Source organism: Pseudophryne corroboree, chromosome 11, assembly GCF_028390025.1.
Source record: "Pseudophryne corroboree isolate aPseCor3 chromosome 11, aPseCor3.hap2, whole genome shotgun sequence".
Lineage (NCBI taxonomy): Eukaryota > Metazoa > Chordata > Amphibia > Anura > Myobatrachidae > Pseudophryne > Pseudophryne corroboree.
In genome coordinates this window covers 176,747,830-176,763,257 of record NC_086454.1, presented here as the reverse complement: position 1 = coordinate 176,763,257, position 15,428 = coordinate 176,747,830, and the positions used below count along the sequence as shown (strand labels likewise).

At 46.9% G+C, this 15,428-nt stretch overlaps 1 protein-coding gene across 2 annotated transcripts in view; it reads right to left on the bottom strand.

Annotated features, from left to right (window-relative positions):
* The window catches only part of LOC134969271 (uncharacterized), an 87,247-nt gene that overhangs the window by 44,542 nt on the left and 27,277 nt on the right, over positions 1-15,428 (bottom strand). For both annotated transcript variants that reach the window (XM_063945115.1, XM_063945114.1), the window contains exons 3-4: positions 8,847-9,002; positions 8,088-8,224 (exon numbers count right to left, since the gene is read on the bottom strand). In XM_063945115.1, the coding sequence (XP_063801185.1) occupies positions 8,088-8,224; positions 8,847-9,002 (293 nt within the window). The remainder of the gene's footprint in view (positions 1-8,087; positions 8,225-8,846; positions 9,003-15,428) is intronic.

Sequence of the window (15,428 nt, the reverse complement as noted above, 5' to 3'; positions counted from 1 at the left end):
GATAGTGAAACCTTTGTTTTCTGATGGCTCAATGTACACAAACTTTGTTTAATACACAAAGTTATAAAAAATATTGTATTAAATGACCTTCAGGCTGTGTGTATAAGGTGTATATGAAACATAAATGAATTGTGTGAATGTACACACACTTTGTTTAATGCACAAAGTTATTAAAAATATTGTATTAAATTACCTTCAGGCTGTGTGTATAAGGTGTATATGAAACATAAATGAATTGTGTGTATGTACACACACTTTGTTTAATGCACAAAGGCCCTCATTCCGAGTTGTTCGCTCGCAAGCTGCTTTTAGCAGATTTACTCACGCTAAGCCGCCGCCTACTGGGAGTGAATCTTAGCTTCTTAAAATTGCGAACGACGTATTCGCAATATTGCGATTACACCTCTCTTAGCAGTTTCTGAGTAGCTCCAGACTTACTCGGCATCTGCGATCAGTTCAGTGCTTGTCGTTCCTGGTTTGACGTCACAAACACACCCAGCGTTCGCCCAGACACTCCTCCGTTTCTCCAGCCACTCCCGCGTTTTTCCCAGAAACGGTAGCGTTTTTCCGCACACACCCATAAAACGGCCAGTTTCCGCCCAGTAACACTTACTTCCTGTCAATCACACTACGATCACCAGAACGATGAAAAAGCCGTGAGTAAAATTCCTAACTGCATAGCAAATTTACTTGGCGCAGTCGCACTGCGGACATTGCGCATGCGCACTAAGCGTAAAATCGCTGCGATGCGAAAAAAAATACAGCGCGAACAACTCGGAATGACCACCAAAGTTATTAAAAAATATTGGCTAAAATTACCTTCAGGCTGTGTGTATAAGGTGTATATGTAACATAAATGCATTCTGTGCTAGACTTGGGTCCCATCGCCATGATATATCATTATGGTATGCAATTATTCCAAAATACGGAAAAATCCGATATCCAAAATACCTCTGGTCCCAAGCATTTTGGATAAGGGATACTCAACCTGTATGTGCAAGTGTTTCTCAGTTGGATGAATTGCTGGCATGATAACTATGCTCCACTACTAGGAGAGCAAATGGATTTTGTTTTATGAAAGTCACATCAGGGCGCACACGTTTCCTGGCCAGACAGATCTTTACAATACATTTTAGAAATGGGTTATGTGACACCTCCATGACAAATCTAAATGAGGCTGTGCATTTAAAATGTCTCTCTAGCACAAAATAAGAATTTACTTACCGATAATTCTATTTCTCGGAGTCCGTAGTGGATGCTGGGGTTCCTGAAAGGACCATGGGGAATAGCGGCTCCGCAGGAGACAGGGCACAAAAGTAAAGCTTTTACAGGTCAGGTGGTGTGTACTGGCTCCTCCCCCTATGACCCTCCTCCAGACTCCAGTTAGGTACTGTGCCCGGACGAGCGTACACAATAAGGGAGGATTTTGAATCCCGGGTAAGACTCATACCAGCCACACCAATCACACCGTACAACTTGTGATCTAAACCCAGTTAACAGTATGATAACAGAGGAGCCTCTGAAAGATGGCTTCCTAAACAATAACCCGAATTAGTTAACAATAACTATGTACAAGTATTGCAGATAATCCGCACTTGGGATGGGCGCCCAGCATCCACTACGGACTCCGAGAAATAGAATTATCGGTAAGTAAATTCTTATTTTCTCTATCGTCCTAAGTGGATGCTGGGGTTCCTGAAAGGACCATGGGGATTATACCAAAGCTCCCAAACGGGCGGGAGAGTGCGGATGACTCTGCAGCACCGAATGAGAGAACTCCAGGTCCTCCTTTGCCAGGGTATCAAATTTGTAAAAATTTACAAACGTGTTCTCCCCTGACCACGTAGCTGCTCGGCAGAGTTGTAATGCCGAGACCCCTCGGGCAGCCGCCCAAGATGAGCCCACCTTCCTTGCGGAATGGGCCTTAACAGATTTAGGCTGTGGCAGGCCTGCCACAGAATGTACAAGTTGAATTTTGTTACAAATCCAACGAGCAATCGACTGCTTAGAAGCAGGTGCACCCAACTTGTTGGGTGCATACAGTATAAACAGCGAGTCAGATTTTCTGACTCCAGCCGTCCTTTAAATGTATATTTTTAAGGCTCTGACAACGTCCAACAACTTGGAGTCCTTCAAGTCGTCTGTAGCCGCAGGCACTACAATAGGCTGGTTCAGGTGAAACGCTGATACCACCTTAGGGAGAAAATGCGGACGCGTCCGCAGCTCTGCCCTATGTCGAATGGAAAATTAAATAAGGGCTTTTATAAAACAAAGCCGCCAGTTCAGATACTCTCCCGGCCGAAGCCAGGGCCAATAACATAGTCACTTTCCATGTGAGATATTTCAAATCCACATTCTTTAGTGGTTCAAACCAATTGGATTTGAGGAAATCTAAAACTACATTTAGATCCCACGGTGCCACCTTAGGCACCACAGGAGGCTGTATATGCAGTACTCCTTTGATAAAAATCTGGACCTCAGGGACTGAGGCCAATTCTTTTTGGAAGAATATTGATAGGGCCGAAATTTGAACCTTAATAGATCCCAATTTGAGACCCATAGACAATCCTGATTGCAGGAAATGTAGGAAAACGACCCAGTTGAAATTCCTCCATCGGAGCACTCCGCTGCTCGCACCACGCAACATATTTTCGCCAAATACGGCGATAATGCTTCGCGGTGACTTCCTTCCTTGCCTTTATCAAGGTAGGAATGACTTCTTCTGGAATGCCTTTTCCTTTTAGGATCTGGCATTCAAACGCCATGCCGTCAAACGCAGCCGCGGTAAGTCTTGAAAAAGACAAGGACCCTGCTGAAGCAGGTCCCTTCTCAGAAGTAGAGGCCACGGATCGTCCGTGACCATCTCTTGAAGTTCCGGGTACCAAGTCCTTCTTGGCCAATCCGGAGCCACTAGTCTTACTCCTCTTTGCCGTATAATCCTCAATACCTTTGGTATGAGAGGCAGAGGAGGAAACACATATACCGACTGGTACACCCAAGGTGTTACCAGCGCGTCCACAGCTATTGCCTGCGGATCTCTTGACCTGGCGCAATACCTGTCCAGTGTTTTGTTGAGGCGAGACGCCATCATGTCCACCATTGGTTTTACCCAACGGTTTAATAGCATGTGGAAAACTTCTGGATGAAGTCCCCACTCTCCCGGGTGAAGTTCGTGTCTGCTGAGGAAGTCTGCTTCCCAGTTGTCCACGCCCGGGATGAATACTGCTGACAGTGCTATCACGTGATTCTCCGCCCAGCGAAGGATCCTGGCAGCTTCTGCCATTGCCCTCCTGCTTCATGTGCCGCCCTGTCTGTTTACATGGGCGACTGCCGTGATGTTGTCCGACTGGATCAACACCGGTCTTCCTTGAAGCAGAGGTTCCGCCTGGCTTAGAGCATTGTAGATTGCTCTTAGTTCCAGAATGCTTATGTGAAGAGACTTTTTCAGGCTCGACCACACTCCCTGGAAATTTCTTCCCTGTGTGACTGCTCCCCAGCCTCTCAGGCTGGCATCCGTGGTCACCAGGATCCAATCCTGCATGCCGAATCTGCGGCCCTCCAATAGATGAGCCTCCTGCAACCACCACAGAAGGGATACCCTTGTCCTCGGCGACAGGGTTATCCGCAGGTGCATCTGAAGATGCGACCCTGACCATTTGTCCAACAGATCCCTTTGCATGGAATCTGCCGAAAAGGATTGCTTCGTAAGAAGCTACCATTTTTTCCCAGGACTCTTGTGCATTGATGTACAGACACCTTTCCTGGTTTTAGGAGGTTCCTGACCAGGTCAGATAACTCCTTGGCTTTTTCTTCGGGAAGAAAAACCTTTTTCTGAACTGTGTCCAGAATCATCCCCAGGAACAGCAGACGAGTTGTCGGCATTAATTGGGATTTTGGAATATTCAGAATCCATCCGTGCTGCTTTAGCACCTCTTGAGATAGTGCTAAACCCATCTCTAGCTGTTCTCTGGACCTTGCCCTTATTAGGAGATCGTCCAAGTATGGGATAATTAATACGCCTTTTCTTCGAAGAAGAAATATTATCTCGGCCATTACCTTTGTAAAGACCCGAGGTGCCGTGGACAAACCAAACGGCAGCGTCTGAAACTGATAGTGACAGTTTTGTACAACGAACCTGAGGTACCCCTGGTGTGAGGGGTAATTGGAACGTGGAGATACGCATCCTTGATGTCCAAGGATACCATAAAGTCCCCTTCTTCCAGGTTCGCTATCACTGCTCTGAGTGACTCCATCTTGAACTTGAACTTCTTTATGTACAGGTTCAAGGACTTCAGATTTAGAATAGGCCTTACCGAGCCATCCGGCTTCGGTACCACAAAAAGAGTGGAATAATACCCCTTCCCTTGTTGTAGAAGAGGTACCTTGACTATCACCTGCTGAGAATACAGCTTGTGAATGGCTTCCAAAACCGTCTCCCTTTCTGAGGGGGACGTTGGTAAAGCAGACTTCAGGAAACGGCGAGGTGGCTCTGTCTCTAATTTCAACCTGTACCCCTGAGATATTATCTGCAGGATCCAGGGATTTACCTGCGAGTGAGCCCACTGCGCGCTGTAATTCTTGAGACGACCGCCTACCGCCCCCGAGTCCGCTTGCGAAGCCCCAGCGTCATGCTGAGGCTTTTGTAGAAGCCGGGGAGGGCTTCTGTTCCTGGGAAGGAGCTGCCTGTTGCTGTCTCTTCCCTCGTCCTCTGCCTCGTGGCAGATATGAATAGCCCTTTGCTCTCTTATTTTTAAAGGAACGAAAGGGCTGCGGTTGAAAGGTCGGTGCCTTTTTCTGTTGGGGAGTGACTTGAGGTAGAAAGGTGGATTTCCCGGCCGTAGCCGTGGCCACCAAATCCGATAGACCGACCCCAAATAACTCCTCTACGCATCGCCTGTCCACTGTCGTGTCCATAAAGCTCTTCTGGCCGAAATGGACATAGCACTTACCCGTGATGCCAGTGTGCAGATATCTCTCTGTGCATCACGCATATAAAGAAATGCATCCTTTATTTGTTCTAACGACAGTAAAATATTGTCCCTGTCCAGGGTATCAATATTTTCGATCAGGGACTCTGACCAAACTACCCCAGCACTGCACATCCAGGCAGTCGCAATAGCTGGTCGTAGTATAACACCTGCATGTGTGTATATACCTTTTTGGATATTTTCCATCCTCCTATCTGATGGATCTTTAAGTGCGGCCGTCTCAGGAGAGGGTAACGCCACTTGTTTTGATAAGCGTGTTAGCGCTTTGTCCACCCTAGGAGGTGTTTCCCAGCGCTCCCTAACCTCTGGCGGGAAAGGGTATAAAGCCAATAACTTCTTTGAAATTAGCAGTTTTTTATCGGGGCACCCCACGCTTCATCACACACGTCATTTAATTCTTCTGATTCGGTAAAAACTACTGGTAGTTTTTTCACACCCCACATAATACCCTGTTTAGTGGTACCTGTAGTATCAGCTAAATGTAACATCTCCTTTATTGCCAAAATCATATAACGTGTGGCCCTACTGGAAAATACGGTTGATTCGTCACCTTCACCACCGGAATCAGTGCCTGTGTCTGGGTCTGTGTCGACCGACTGAGGCAAGGGGCGTTTTACAGCCCCTGACGGTGTTTGAGGCGCCTGGACAGGCACTAATTGAGTGTCCGGCCGCCTCATGTCGGCAAACGACTGCTTAAGCGAGTTGACGCTATCCCGTAATTCCACAAATAAAGGCATCCATTCTGGTGTCGACCCCCTAGGAGGTGACATCCTCATATTTGGCAATTGCTCCGCCTCCACACCAATAACGTCCTCATACATGTCGACACACACGTACCGACACACAGCAGACACACAGGGAATGCTCTATACGAAGACAGGACCCACTAGCCCTTTGGGGAGACAGAGGGAGAGTCTGCCAGCACACACCAAAAAGCGCTATATATGACAGGGATAGCCTTATGATTAAGTGCTCCCTTATAGCTGCTTTTATATTACTATATTGCCATTTATTTTGCCCCCCCTCTCTGTTATACCCTGTTTCTGTAGTGCAGTGCAGGGGAGAGACCTGGGAGCCTTCCTGACCAGCGGAGCTGTGACAGAAAATGGCGCCGTGTGCTGAGGAGATAGGCCCCGCCCCTTTTTCGGCGGGCTCGTCTCCCGCTATTTAGTACATTTAGGCAGGGGTAAATATCTCCATATAGCCTCTGGGGCTATATGTGAGGTATTTTTAGCCTTTTTAAAGGTTTTCATTTGCCTCCCAGGGCGCCCCCCCCCCCAGCGCCCTGCACCCTCAGTGACTGCCGTGTGAAGTGTGCTGAGAGGAAAATGGCGCACAGCTGCAGTGCTGTGCGCTACCTTAAGAAGACTGCAGGAGTCTTCAGCCGCCGATTCTGGACCTCTTCTTGCTTCAGCATCTGTGAGGGGGCCGGCGGCGTGGCTCCGGTGACCATCCAGGCTGTACCTGTGATCGTCCCTCTGGAGCTTCATGTCCAGTAGCCAAGAAGCCAATCCATCCTGCACGCAGGTGAGTTCACTTCTTCTCCCCTCTGTCCCTCGTTGCAGTGATCCTGTTGCCAGCAGGAATCACTGTAAAATAAAAAACCTAAGCTAAACTCTCTAAGCAGCTCTTTATGAGAGCCACCTAGAATTGCACCCTTCTCGGCCGGGCACAAAAATCTAACTGGAGTCTGGAGGAGGGTCATAGGGGGAGGAGCCAGTACACACCACCTGACCTGTAAAAGCTTTACTTTTGTGCCCTGTCTCCTGCGGAGCCGCTATTCCCCATGGTCCTTTCAGGAACCCCAGCATCCACTTAGGACGATAGAGAAAAAGGGTTTTCCATAAGTACATTTTGCATGCAACGGGGCTCACGCAGAATGAGTGTAAGGCCAGTCGGACTAGAGTATCGTGTATGAATTCCAGCTAGACATGACCATAGTGGGAGCACACATGTGCACCAATACAAATGTCTGTGATTCTGACACTTACACCGGCTTGTACCTGGATGATCGGAATAGGAGATTTCTAACATAGGCCACGTACATTAAAGGTGTGATCACAGGGCTGTCGATACATCCACGCATCTGGGTAATGAGGGGGTGGGGTCAAAATCCAGCAGGCGTGGCTATGCCCCCTCCAAAAAAAGTGAATGTAATACAGTGCAAAGGGACATTTGCTCCTCGGCATCTGGTCCAGGCTCCTGCCAGGCCCATCCAACAGACCAGTACTCCATGCGACCCTGTGTGTTCAACATTTTATAACACATGCAGACTGTAAAAAAGACAACCACTGTATAAGCCTGGGGAAAGTCTTTTTATTTGTGGGTATACAGGAACTGGGGAAACAGCGGGTGATAAGCATTGGCAAAGGGCACTTGTGATGGGCAGGTTGCGAATGCTCCCATGACATTGACCATCACTTTATCTCTTGGACACAGATGAAGTGTATTTCAGCAATATTACTATTTTTGCATATATGAGTCGGGGAGTTGTTTCTTCTCTATTTGTAGTTTAATTGATGCCTAACAGCAACTGTGTTTTTCACATAAAATAAATGGTTTACACCATGAGTGCAAGAGATGTTTGTCTATGACGTGCACCTGGTGCGAATCAGATATATGAGCCATGTTCCCACCTAGGACCCATCTCATACTCTGCGTATTGGCGTAAATCAGAGGTTCTCAAACTCAGTCCTCAGGACCCCACACAGTGCATGTTTTGCAGGTAACCCAGCAGGTGCACAGGTGTATTAATTACTCACTGACACATTTTAAAAGGTCCACAGGTGGAGCTAATTATTTCACTTGCGATTCTGTGAGGAGACCTGCAAAACATGCACTGTGTGTGCCCCCGAGGACCGAGTTTGAGAACCTCTGGCGTAAATACACAATTTTTGTAACTTTTTCAGTTATTCTCATTTTGCCTCCAACTCTGCATCAGCTCCAATAGCTGAATTACTCTAAATCAGACCTTAATGAGCGTGTCTGTGTGTAAGACCATCACAGTGTGGCAGTAATTATTCAATCTTTGTTGTTTTCATAACTTTCTGAATTAGACATTTACATAAAATACATCCACACTTCAGTTATTACACTGACCTGACTGATGTAAGCACGACTCCCTGAAAAAGAGATAACCGCCAGGCTTTAGCCATCCCATCATCTTTTGCGTAAGAGCCACTAACTCAGCGTCCGTCAGGTACATGAAGAGCCAGTTAGAGAATATAAAATCAAAACTGGGGATAAGAAAGAGCAGATATCACTGTGCTTGTGTCTTATATTACATACCTTACTCTACTTTATTTGGCACGTTTTCACTTGGATGTCTTTCTTGCAACATGGGAACAGCTATGACATGGAAGTGATATCACACCGGTTTGGGGGTGAGACACAATATTTAGCATCATCTAAATGTACATAGGAATTGAGAGCAGCAGATATCTCTGATACCTGCTGCGATCCCTCCATTCCCGCTGGCAGCCGCATCCCCGTAGGTTTCAATGGGGAATGCGTTGCTGCTAGATTTACTATTTCCATAATGCAAAGCATTCCAGAGATTGGCCCCCAAAGCTACCGCCAAATGAATATGGCAGTAGCCTGCTGTAGCCTATGGGCTACACATCGCAAGCTAGCCGGCAGAGGGTTCCCCCAGATCTCTCCCCAGCACTGGATGCTGTCCAGATGTGGTCAGCGGGACCGCACATGTGCAGTAGTCCTGTTTCCACACTGAGCACACCGCAGAGATGGCCACTGTCCCTGCGGGGGTTCTATAATACATTTGCCAAATAAAATTACATATTGCAATGCGATGCTGGGCGCTAATATAAGACCCCAGTATGCTTTAATAGAGCAACACACCTGTGACTGGGAAAGTCCAAAACAGTGACATCAGCTTGCAGGAAAGTGATGTTTCCATGATGATCATTCTCTTTACGGTTCTTGTCGATGAAGGTCTGCATGAAGTCTACCGCAGTCACTTGCTTGGCCAACTTAGCGAGATTTCCTGTATAGCGACTGAGAGGAAGAGTGAGGTAAGTTTAATCCTTTGTAGAAAGTAATAAGTATACGATATCTTGAAATATCATGCCCATAATCAAGAATTTATTCTTAACTCAGAAGATACTTTACATTATGCAGTGGTGCTGCTGTAAGTTGCAAGTCTTGTTATTTGAATATGTATCTAACACTTGCTCATTCTGCTATTGGTCCTCTAATCTACAATGGTCACTTCAGTTTTAGGGGATCAAGCAAAAATCACATTGAGGCCACTGATTCCATTTTCTTTCATTCAGTGTTGCTTCCACTTTTGTAAAAAAAGATTCACATGTCACAGAGTACTATTACGTGTGTAATGTATGCTGTCTATGGGGTCAGTTTTATCCATAGTGTCCTGAACATCTCTCTATGGACTCTCTTTTACCAGACTCCCCTGATCCTCTCTCTGCGTATTCTCCTTTATCCAGAACTCCCTAAGTGTCTCTCTGCGTATACTCCTTTATCCAGAACTCCCTGAGTGTCTGTCTGTGGGCTCCCATTTATCCAGACTACCCAGAGCCTCTCTCTGTGTATACGCATTTATCCAGACTACCCGGAGCGTCTCTCTGCGTATACTCCTTTATCCAGAATTCCCTGAGTGTCTGTCTGCGGGCTCTCATTTGTCCAGACTACCCGGAGCGTCTCTCTGCATATACTCCTTTATCTAGAACTCCCTGAGTGTCTGTCTGCGGGCTCTCTTTTATCCAGACTACCTGGAGCGTCTCTCTGCGTATACTGTAGAGTGGATCTTGATCCAGAGGCACCAACAGGCTAAAGCTTTAGCCGTCCCAGGATGCACTGGGGCCACCTCTATAACCCCACCTCCAGGCACTGAGAGCTCAGTTTCGTTAACCAGTCCAATGCAGGAGCAGGTAAGAGAGAAGGCAGATGTTAGTCACATTGAACCACATTCTCACGCCAGGAGACGGTACCAGCGGCGAATGCCATACAACCCAAAGAAGCTGGGTGGGTCAGGGTGGGCGCCCAGTGGAACCCAATGTACCTCGCAGAAAGAGCGTTAACAATGGTAAGTCTACCATAAATCTCCTTTTCTGCAGCAGGTTACATTGGTTTCCACAGGGAAAACATTGGGGATGTCCTAAAGCAGTTCCTCAAGGGATATATTTACTATGATGCAGGTTTTTAGAAGTGGAGATGCTGCCCACAGCAATCAATCAGATTCTACTTTTTTATCTAGCTAGCTCCCTCTAGAAGATAATAGCTAGAATCTGATTGGTTGCTATGGGCAACCTCTCCACTTTAGTAATTATACCCCTAAATATCTCCAACTCTAGTCCTGTGAGAATCCGGCGTACAAAGGAAGCATCCTGGGAGACGAAAGTATCAAAGTCATAGAACCTAAGAAACATGTCCACTGAGGACCATGTATCCGCCTTGCACAATTGTTCAGCGGACGCGCCACAACGGGCCGCCCAAGAAGGTCCAACACACCGAGTAGAATGGGCTTTAATAGCAGCAAGAGCTGTGAGTCCAACCTGTGCATAAGCTTGTGCAATCACCATTCTAATCCATCTGGCCAAGGTTTGCTTATTCGCAGGCCAGCCACATTTGTAGAAACCAAACAGGACACAAAGGGTATCTGACCTCCTGATAGAGGCAGTCCTCTCCACATATATTTGGAAAGAGCCCTTACAACTGCCAAAGAACGTTCTTTGGAAGACTAATCCGAAGGAGATAAAGGCAGAAACCACAATCTCTTAGTTAAGGTGAAAAGATGACACCACCTTAGGTAAATAACCTGGTCGAGTTTGTAGAACCGCCCGGTCACGGTGAAATATCAAAAAGGGTGGACGACAGGACAAAGCGCCTAAGTTTGACCCCCGTCTTGAAGAGGCAATAGCCAACAAGAACAGGACCTTGGCCGTGAGCCATTTAAAGTCCACCAATTCAAGAGGTTCAAATGGAGACTCTTGCAGGGCATGTGGTACAACAGATAGATCCCATGGAGCCACAGGAGGAACATAGGGAGGCTGAATCCGTACGACACCCTGAGTGAAAGTATGAATGTCAGGTATAGACAACATTTTTCTCTGAAACCATACCGACAAGGCAGACATGTGAACCTTAAAGGAGGCCAGACGAAGGCCTAAGTCCAGGACTCTTTGCAGAAAAAAAACAGAATTCTGGAAGTTCTGAATCTATAGGCATCATAATTCTTATCAGCACACCAAGTGAAGTAAGATTTCCAAACTCTGTAATAGAGGTCGGTGTACGGGCCTTCAACATAGTTTAAATAACCACCTCGGAAAATCCTTTGGTCCTTAGGAGTAATGTTTCAAGAGCCACGCAGTCAAAGCCAGTCTGGCCAGGTCTGGGTAGAGACAAAAGGCCCTGTACGAGGAGGTCTGGTCGCTGAAGAAGTAGAAGGAGATGCCCTGTCGACAGACTCTGCAGGTCTGAGAACCAATGCCGTCTGTGCCAAGCTGGAGCGACTAGAAGTAGCATTCCACCTTATTGTTTGAACTTCTGTAGGACCCTGGGCAGGAGTGACACTGGAGGGAACAGGTAGGGCAGCCGAAAGCTCCATGAAACTGCCAGTGCGTCCACGAACGCTGTTTGAGGATCCCTGGTCCGAGATCCAAGGACTGGAACCTTGTGATTGTGTCGAGACGCCACGAGGTCTACGTCCAGTAGGCCCCACCTGTCCACTAGGAATTGAAAGACTTCTGGATGAAGACTCCACTCTCCGGAGTGCACATCCTGGTGACTGAGGAAGTCCGCTTCCCAGTTTAGGATGCCCAGAGTGAACAGTGCCGATATGGCTGGCAGAACGCGTTCCGCCTAAAGGATTTTTGACACTTCCATCATTGCCATGCGGCTTTGAGTGCTGCTTTGATGGTTTATGTATGCCACCGTGGTGCCGTTGTCTGATGGTACTTGAACAGGCCTGTTCCATACCAGAGGCAGGGCAAGAGATAGTGCATTGGTCCAGAAGGGACGGACCCTGCTCAATTGCTGGTCCTGGAGCCACCAGGTCAGCAACAGACGAACCTACGGAGTTAAAGAGATCATGGGAGATCTGATCCGATGAGGTATGCCATCCCACTTGGAAAGGATTAACCGTTGTAGAGGGCAGGAATGAAATTGAGCGTACTCTACCATGTCAAAGGCTGACACCATCAGGACAAGTATCGCCGAGTGTATGGACACTCTGGGGCGATAAATAAAGTGTCTTATCCTGTCCTGAAGCTTCAGTACTTTGTCTGGAGACAGGAACAGTCTTTGACTGTGTGTGTGTCCAAGAGTGCCCCCAGGTGCACCATGCTCTGAGCCGAGACCAGCGAGAACTTCTTTGGAATGATTAGCCACCTATGGGCTTGCGGGAAGGTGACCGTCAGTTGTAGATGACTGAGGACGACTTCATGGGAATTTGCCAGAATCAGCAAGTCGTCCAATTACGGCAGCATTCTGACTCCCTGGCGACGTAGATGAGCAGTCATTACGGCCATGAACTTGGTGAAAATCTGAGGAGCCGTAGCCAGTCCAAACAGCAGAGCCTGGAATTGGTAGTGAGAGTTGCCAATAGCAAACCACAGGAACTGCTGATGCGACATGGCAATAGGAATACACAGATATGCATCCTGTATATCCGGGGATACCATATAGTCTCCAGGTTCCATAGCCAGCACAATTGAGTGCAGCATTTTCATATGAAACCTGGACACAAACTTGTTCAGAGATTTGAGGTTGAGAATAGGCCGGAAAGACCCATTGGGTTTTGGGACCAGAAACAGGGTCGATTAGTAACCTCTGCGTCTCTGGGACTGAGGTACCTGCACAACCACTCCTGTACTCAGGAAAGAACTCACAACCATTTGCAGAGCTTGCACCTTTAATGGATCCGAAGGGAAAGCCACAGTGCAAACTGATGAGGGGAACGTCTCTTGAAGGAGACAGCGTACCTGTGAGAGACAACTTCCAGTACCCATACGTCTGAAGTGGTCTTTAACCAGACCTGTGTGAACTGTAGAAGTCGGCTTCCCACCCTGGGGTCCCCCAGGGGGAGGCCCGCCCCGTCATACAGCAGGCTTGTCATGTTTTGAAGTAGGCTGACAGGCCGCCCAGGATTGCTTCACCTTGGGCTTGGTGGTTTTGGGAGCACGAGATTGTCTCAGGTATGCTTGACCTCTTCCTTTCCCTTGAGGTTGAAAGGGACGAAAAGTGGTACCTTTTGGCTTCTGTGCAGAAGGATTAGTAGTTGGGAGAAAAGCCGTCAAACAAAATGTCCCCAGTGAAGGGGAGTACCTCCAAGGTCTTTTCAGAGTCTAGTTCCACTTTCCACGACCTCAACCACAGTATGTGGCGAGCCAGGACAGACGTGATCGATGCCTTGGCTGCCAATACACCCACCTCAGAGGACTCCTCCTGAACGTAATAGGCGGCAGTGGTAATTGAGACAGGTTTTGTCTGGCATTGACAGAAATCTCCTCGGGCAGCTCTTCCTCTAACGCCTGAACCCACACCTCATTACCTTTTGCAGCCAAAGAGGCAGCTATAGCGGGTCTATGAGTAGCCCCTGTAAGGGAGTATACAGATTTCAGGCACCCCTCCACACACTTATCTGTCGGTTCCTTCAGTGAGATGACAGTGGTAACAGGCAGATTTGACGACACCACAAGGCGGGTGACATGAGAATCCACCGGCGGTGGAATCTCCTATTTGTTACACAACTCTGCAGAGAGAGGATAGTTAGCAAAGGACCGTTTAGGCAGAGGGAATTTCTTCCCTGGATTAGACCAGGGTTCCCGCATGATGTCCACCAGATGGTCAGAATAGGGTAATACAGTTTTAACCATCTTCTGCTGTTTAAACTTATCAGTTTTCTTTGCCACAGTAGTGGAATCCTCATCAGTGATTTGTAGGATATGCTTAAGAGCAACCACTAGGGCAGGGACATCAATTTGCAAGGGAGAATCCTCATCAGTAACACAGGATTCAGTGTCTGATTGGACCGTGTGCTTCCCCTCCTCTTCAGATGAGAAATTAGAAAGGTTTGTAGACTGAGGAGGAAGCAGCCCGCTTAGAGAACCCAGGGACACGGGAGTGACCTGGGGTAGCTTTCTGTCTAACCAGAGACAGATTTAATTGCTGCAGTTGGTTAGACAAATTTTCTGCCCAAGGCGGGTTAACCATAGGGACAATTTGTGGTGGTAGTGACACCGGAGATCCCATAGTGTTCCACTAAGTGTTCCACCAGAGTACCCAGTAGGTTAGTGAACGCAGGGACAGGAGCTGCGTACTGACTGGGAGGTGTATGGCAATGAGTACACAGACCATCAATTAACACTTCCCCCTCTGGTAAATTCTTGGTGCATGCTCTGCATGATGCAGCAGCTTCCACAGATGTACTGCCCTTTCTGTTAGACATTATGAGATAAATGCAACAACAGGGCTACTTAGTACGATGAAGCCAGACGAAGTACACTAACTGCGGAAAAAATCTGGTATTATGTGACTATAACACAGTAGAATATACGCAATTGATAAATACTGTGTATTACTATATTATAAGACCCAGACGCACCTAGCCCTCAAGGTACACAATATAGTGACAGTTATATCTGGGAAACACAGAATGAAAACACACAGCAGATACAGGCACACAGTCACATGCGATGCAGAAATTATTCTAACAATAAAGCTGCACTGGACTAGTATATATATATATATATATATATATATATATATATATAATAAAATTTTAAACCTACCGGTAAATCTTTTTCTCGTAGTCCGTAGAGGATGCTGGGACTCCGTAAGGACCATGGGGATAGACGGGCTCCGCAGGAGACATGGGCACTTTAAGAAAGACTTTAGGCTCTGGGTGTGCACTGGCTCCTCCCTCTATGCCCCTCCTCCAGACCTCAGTTAGAGAAACTGTGCCCAGAGGAGACGGACAGTACAAGGAAAGGATTTTAGGTAATCCAAGGGCAAGATTCATACCAGCCACACCAATCACACCGTATAACTTATGATATACTATCTAGTTACAAAAAAAGAGAGTTGTCCCTACAAAGAAATAGGGAACAAAAGAAAAAAGCCTCTTTGTGGGGGCACTCTTTCAAAAAAAAATGTATTGTTTAAAAATACATTTTAATTCGATAGATATAAAATTATGTGTATAGAAAAAGGGAAAAAAATATACCTATTGGTACAACCCTATTGAGAAAAAACAATCATGATTCTGTGGTGAATACAATATAATATACTCCTCCAATATAACAATGTATCTAAAATTGGACAGTTTGTAGCAGCCTCTGTATCAAGTAATATGTCTGAGAGTACAGATAGAAATCCCTGTACTCTTGACACAGGATGCAATTTAATAGATTAATTGCCTTAAGCAATACTTATGGAGGGAAATTGATTAATAAAATGCTAGGT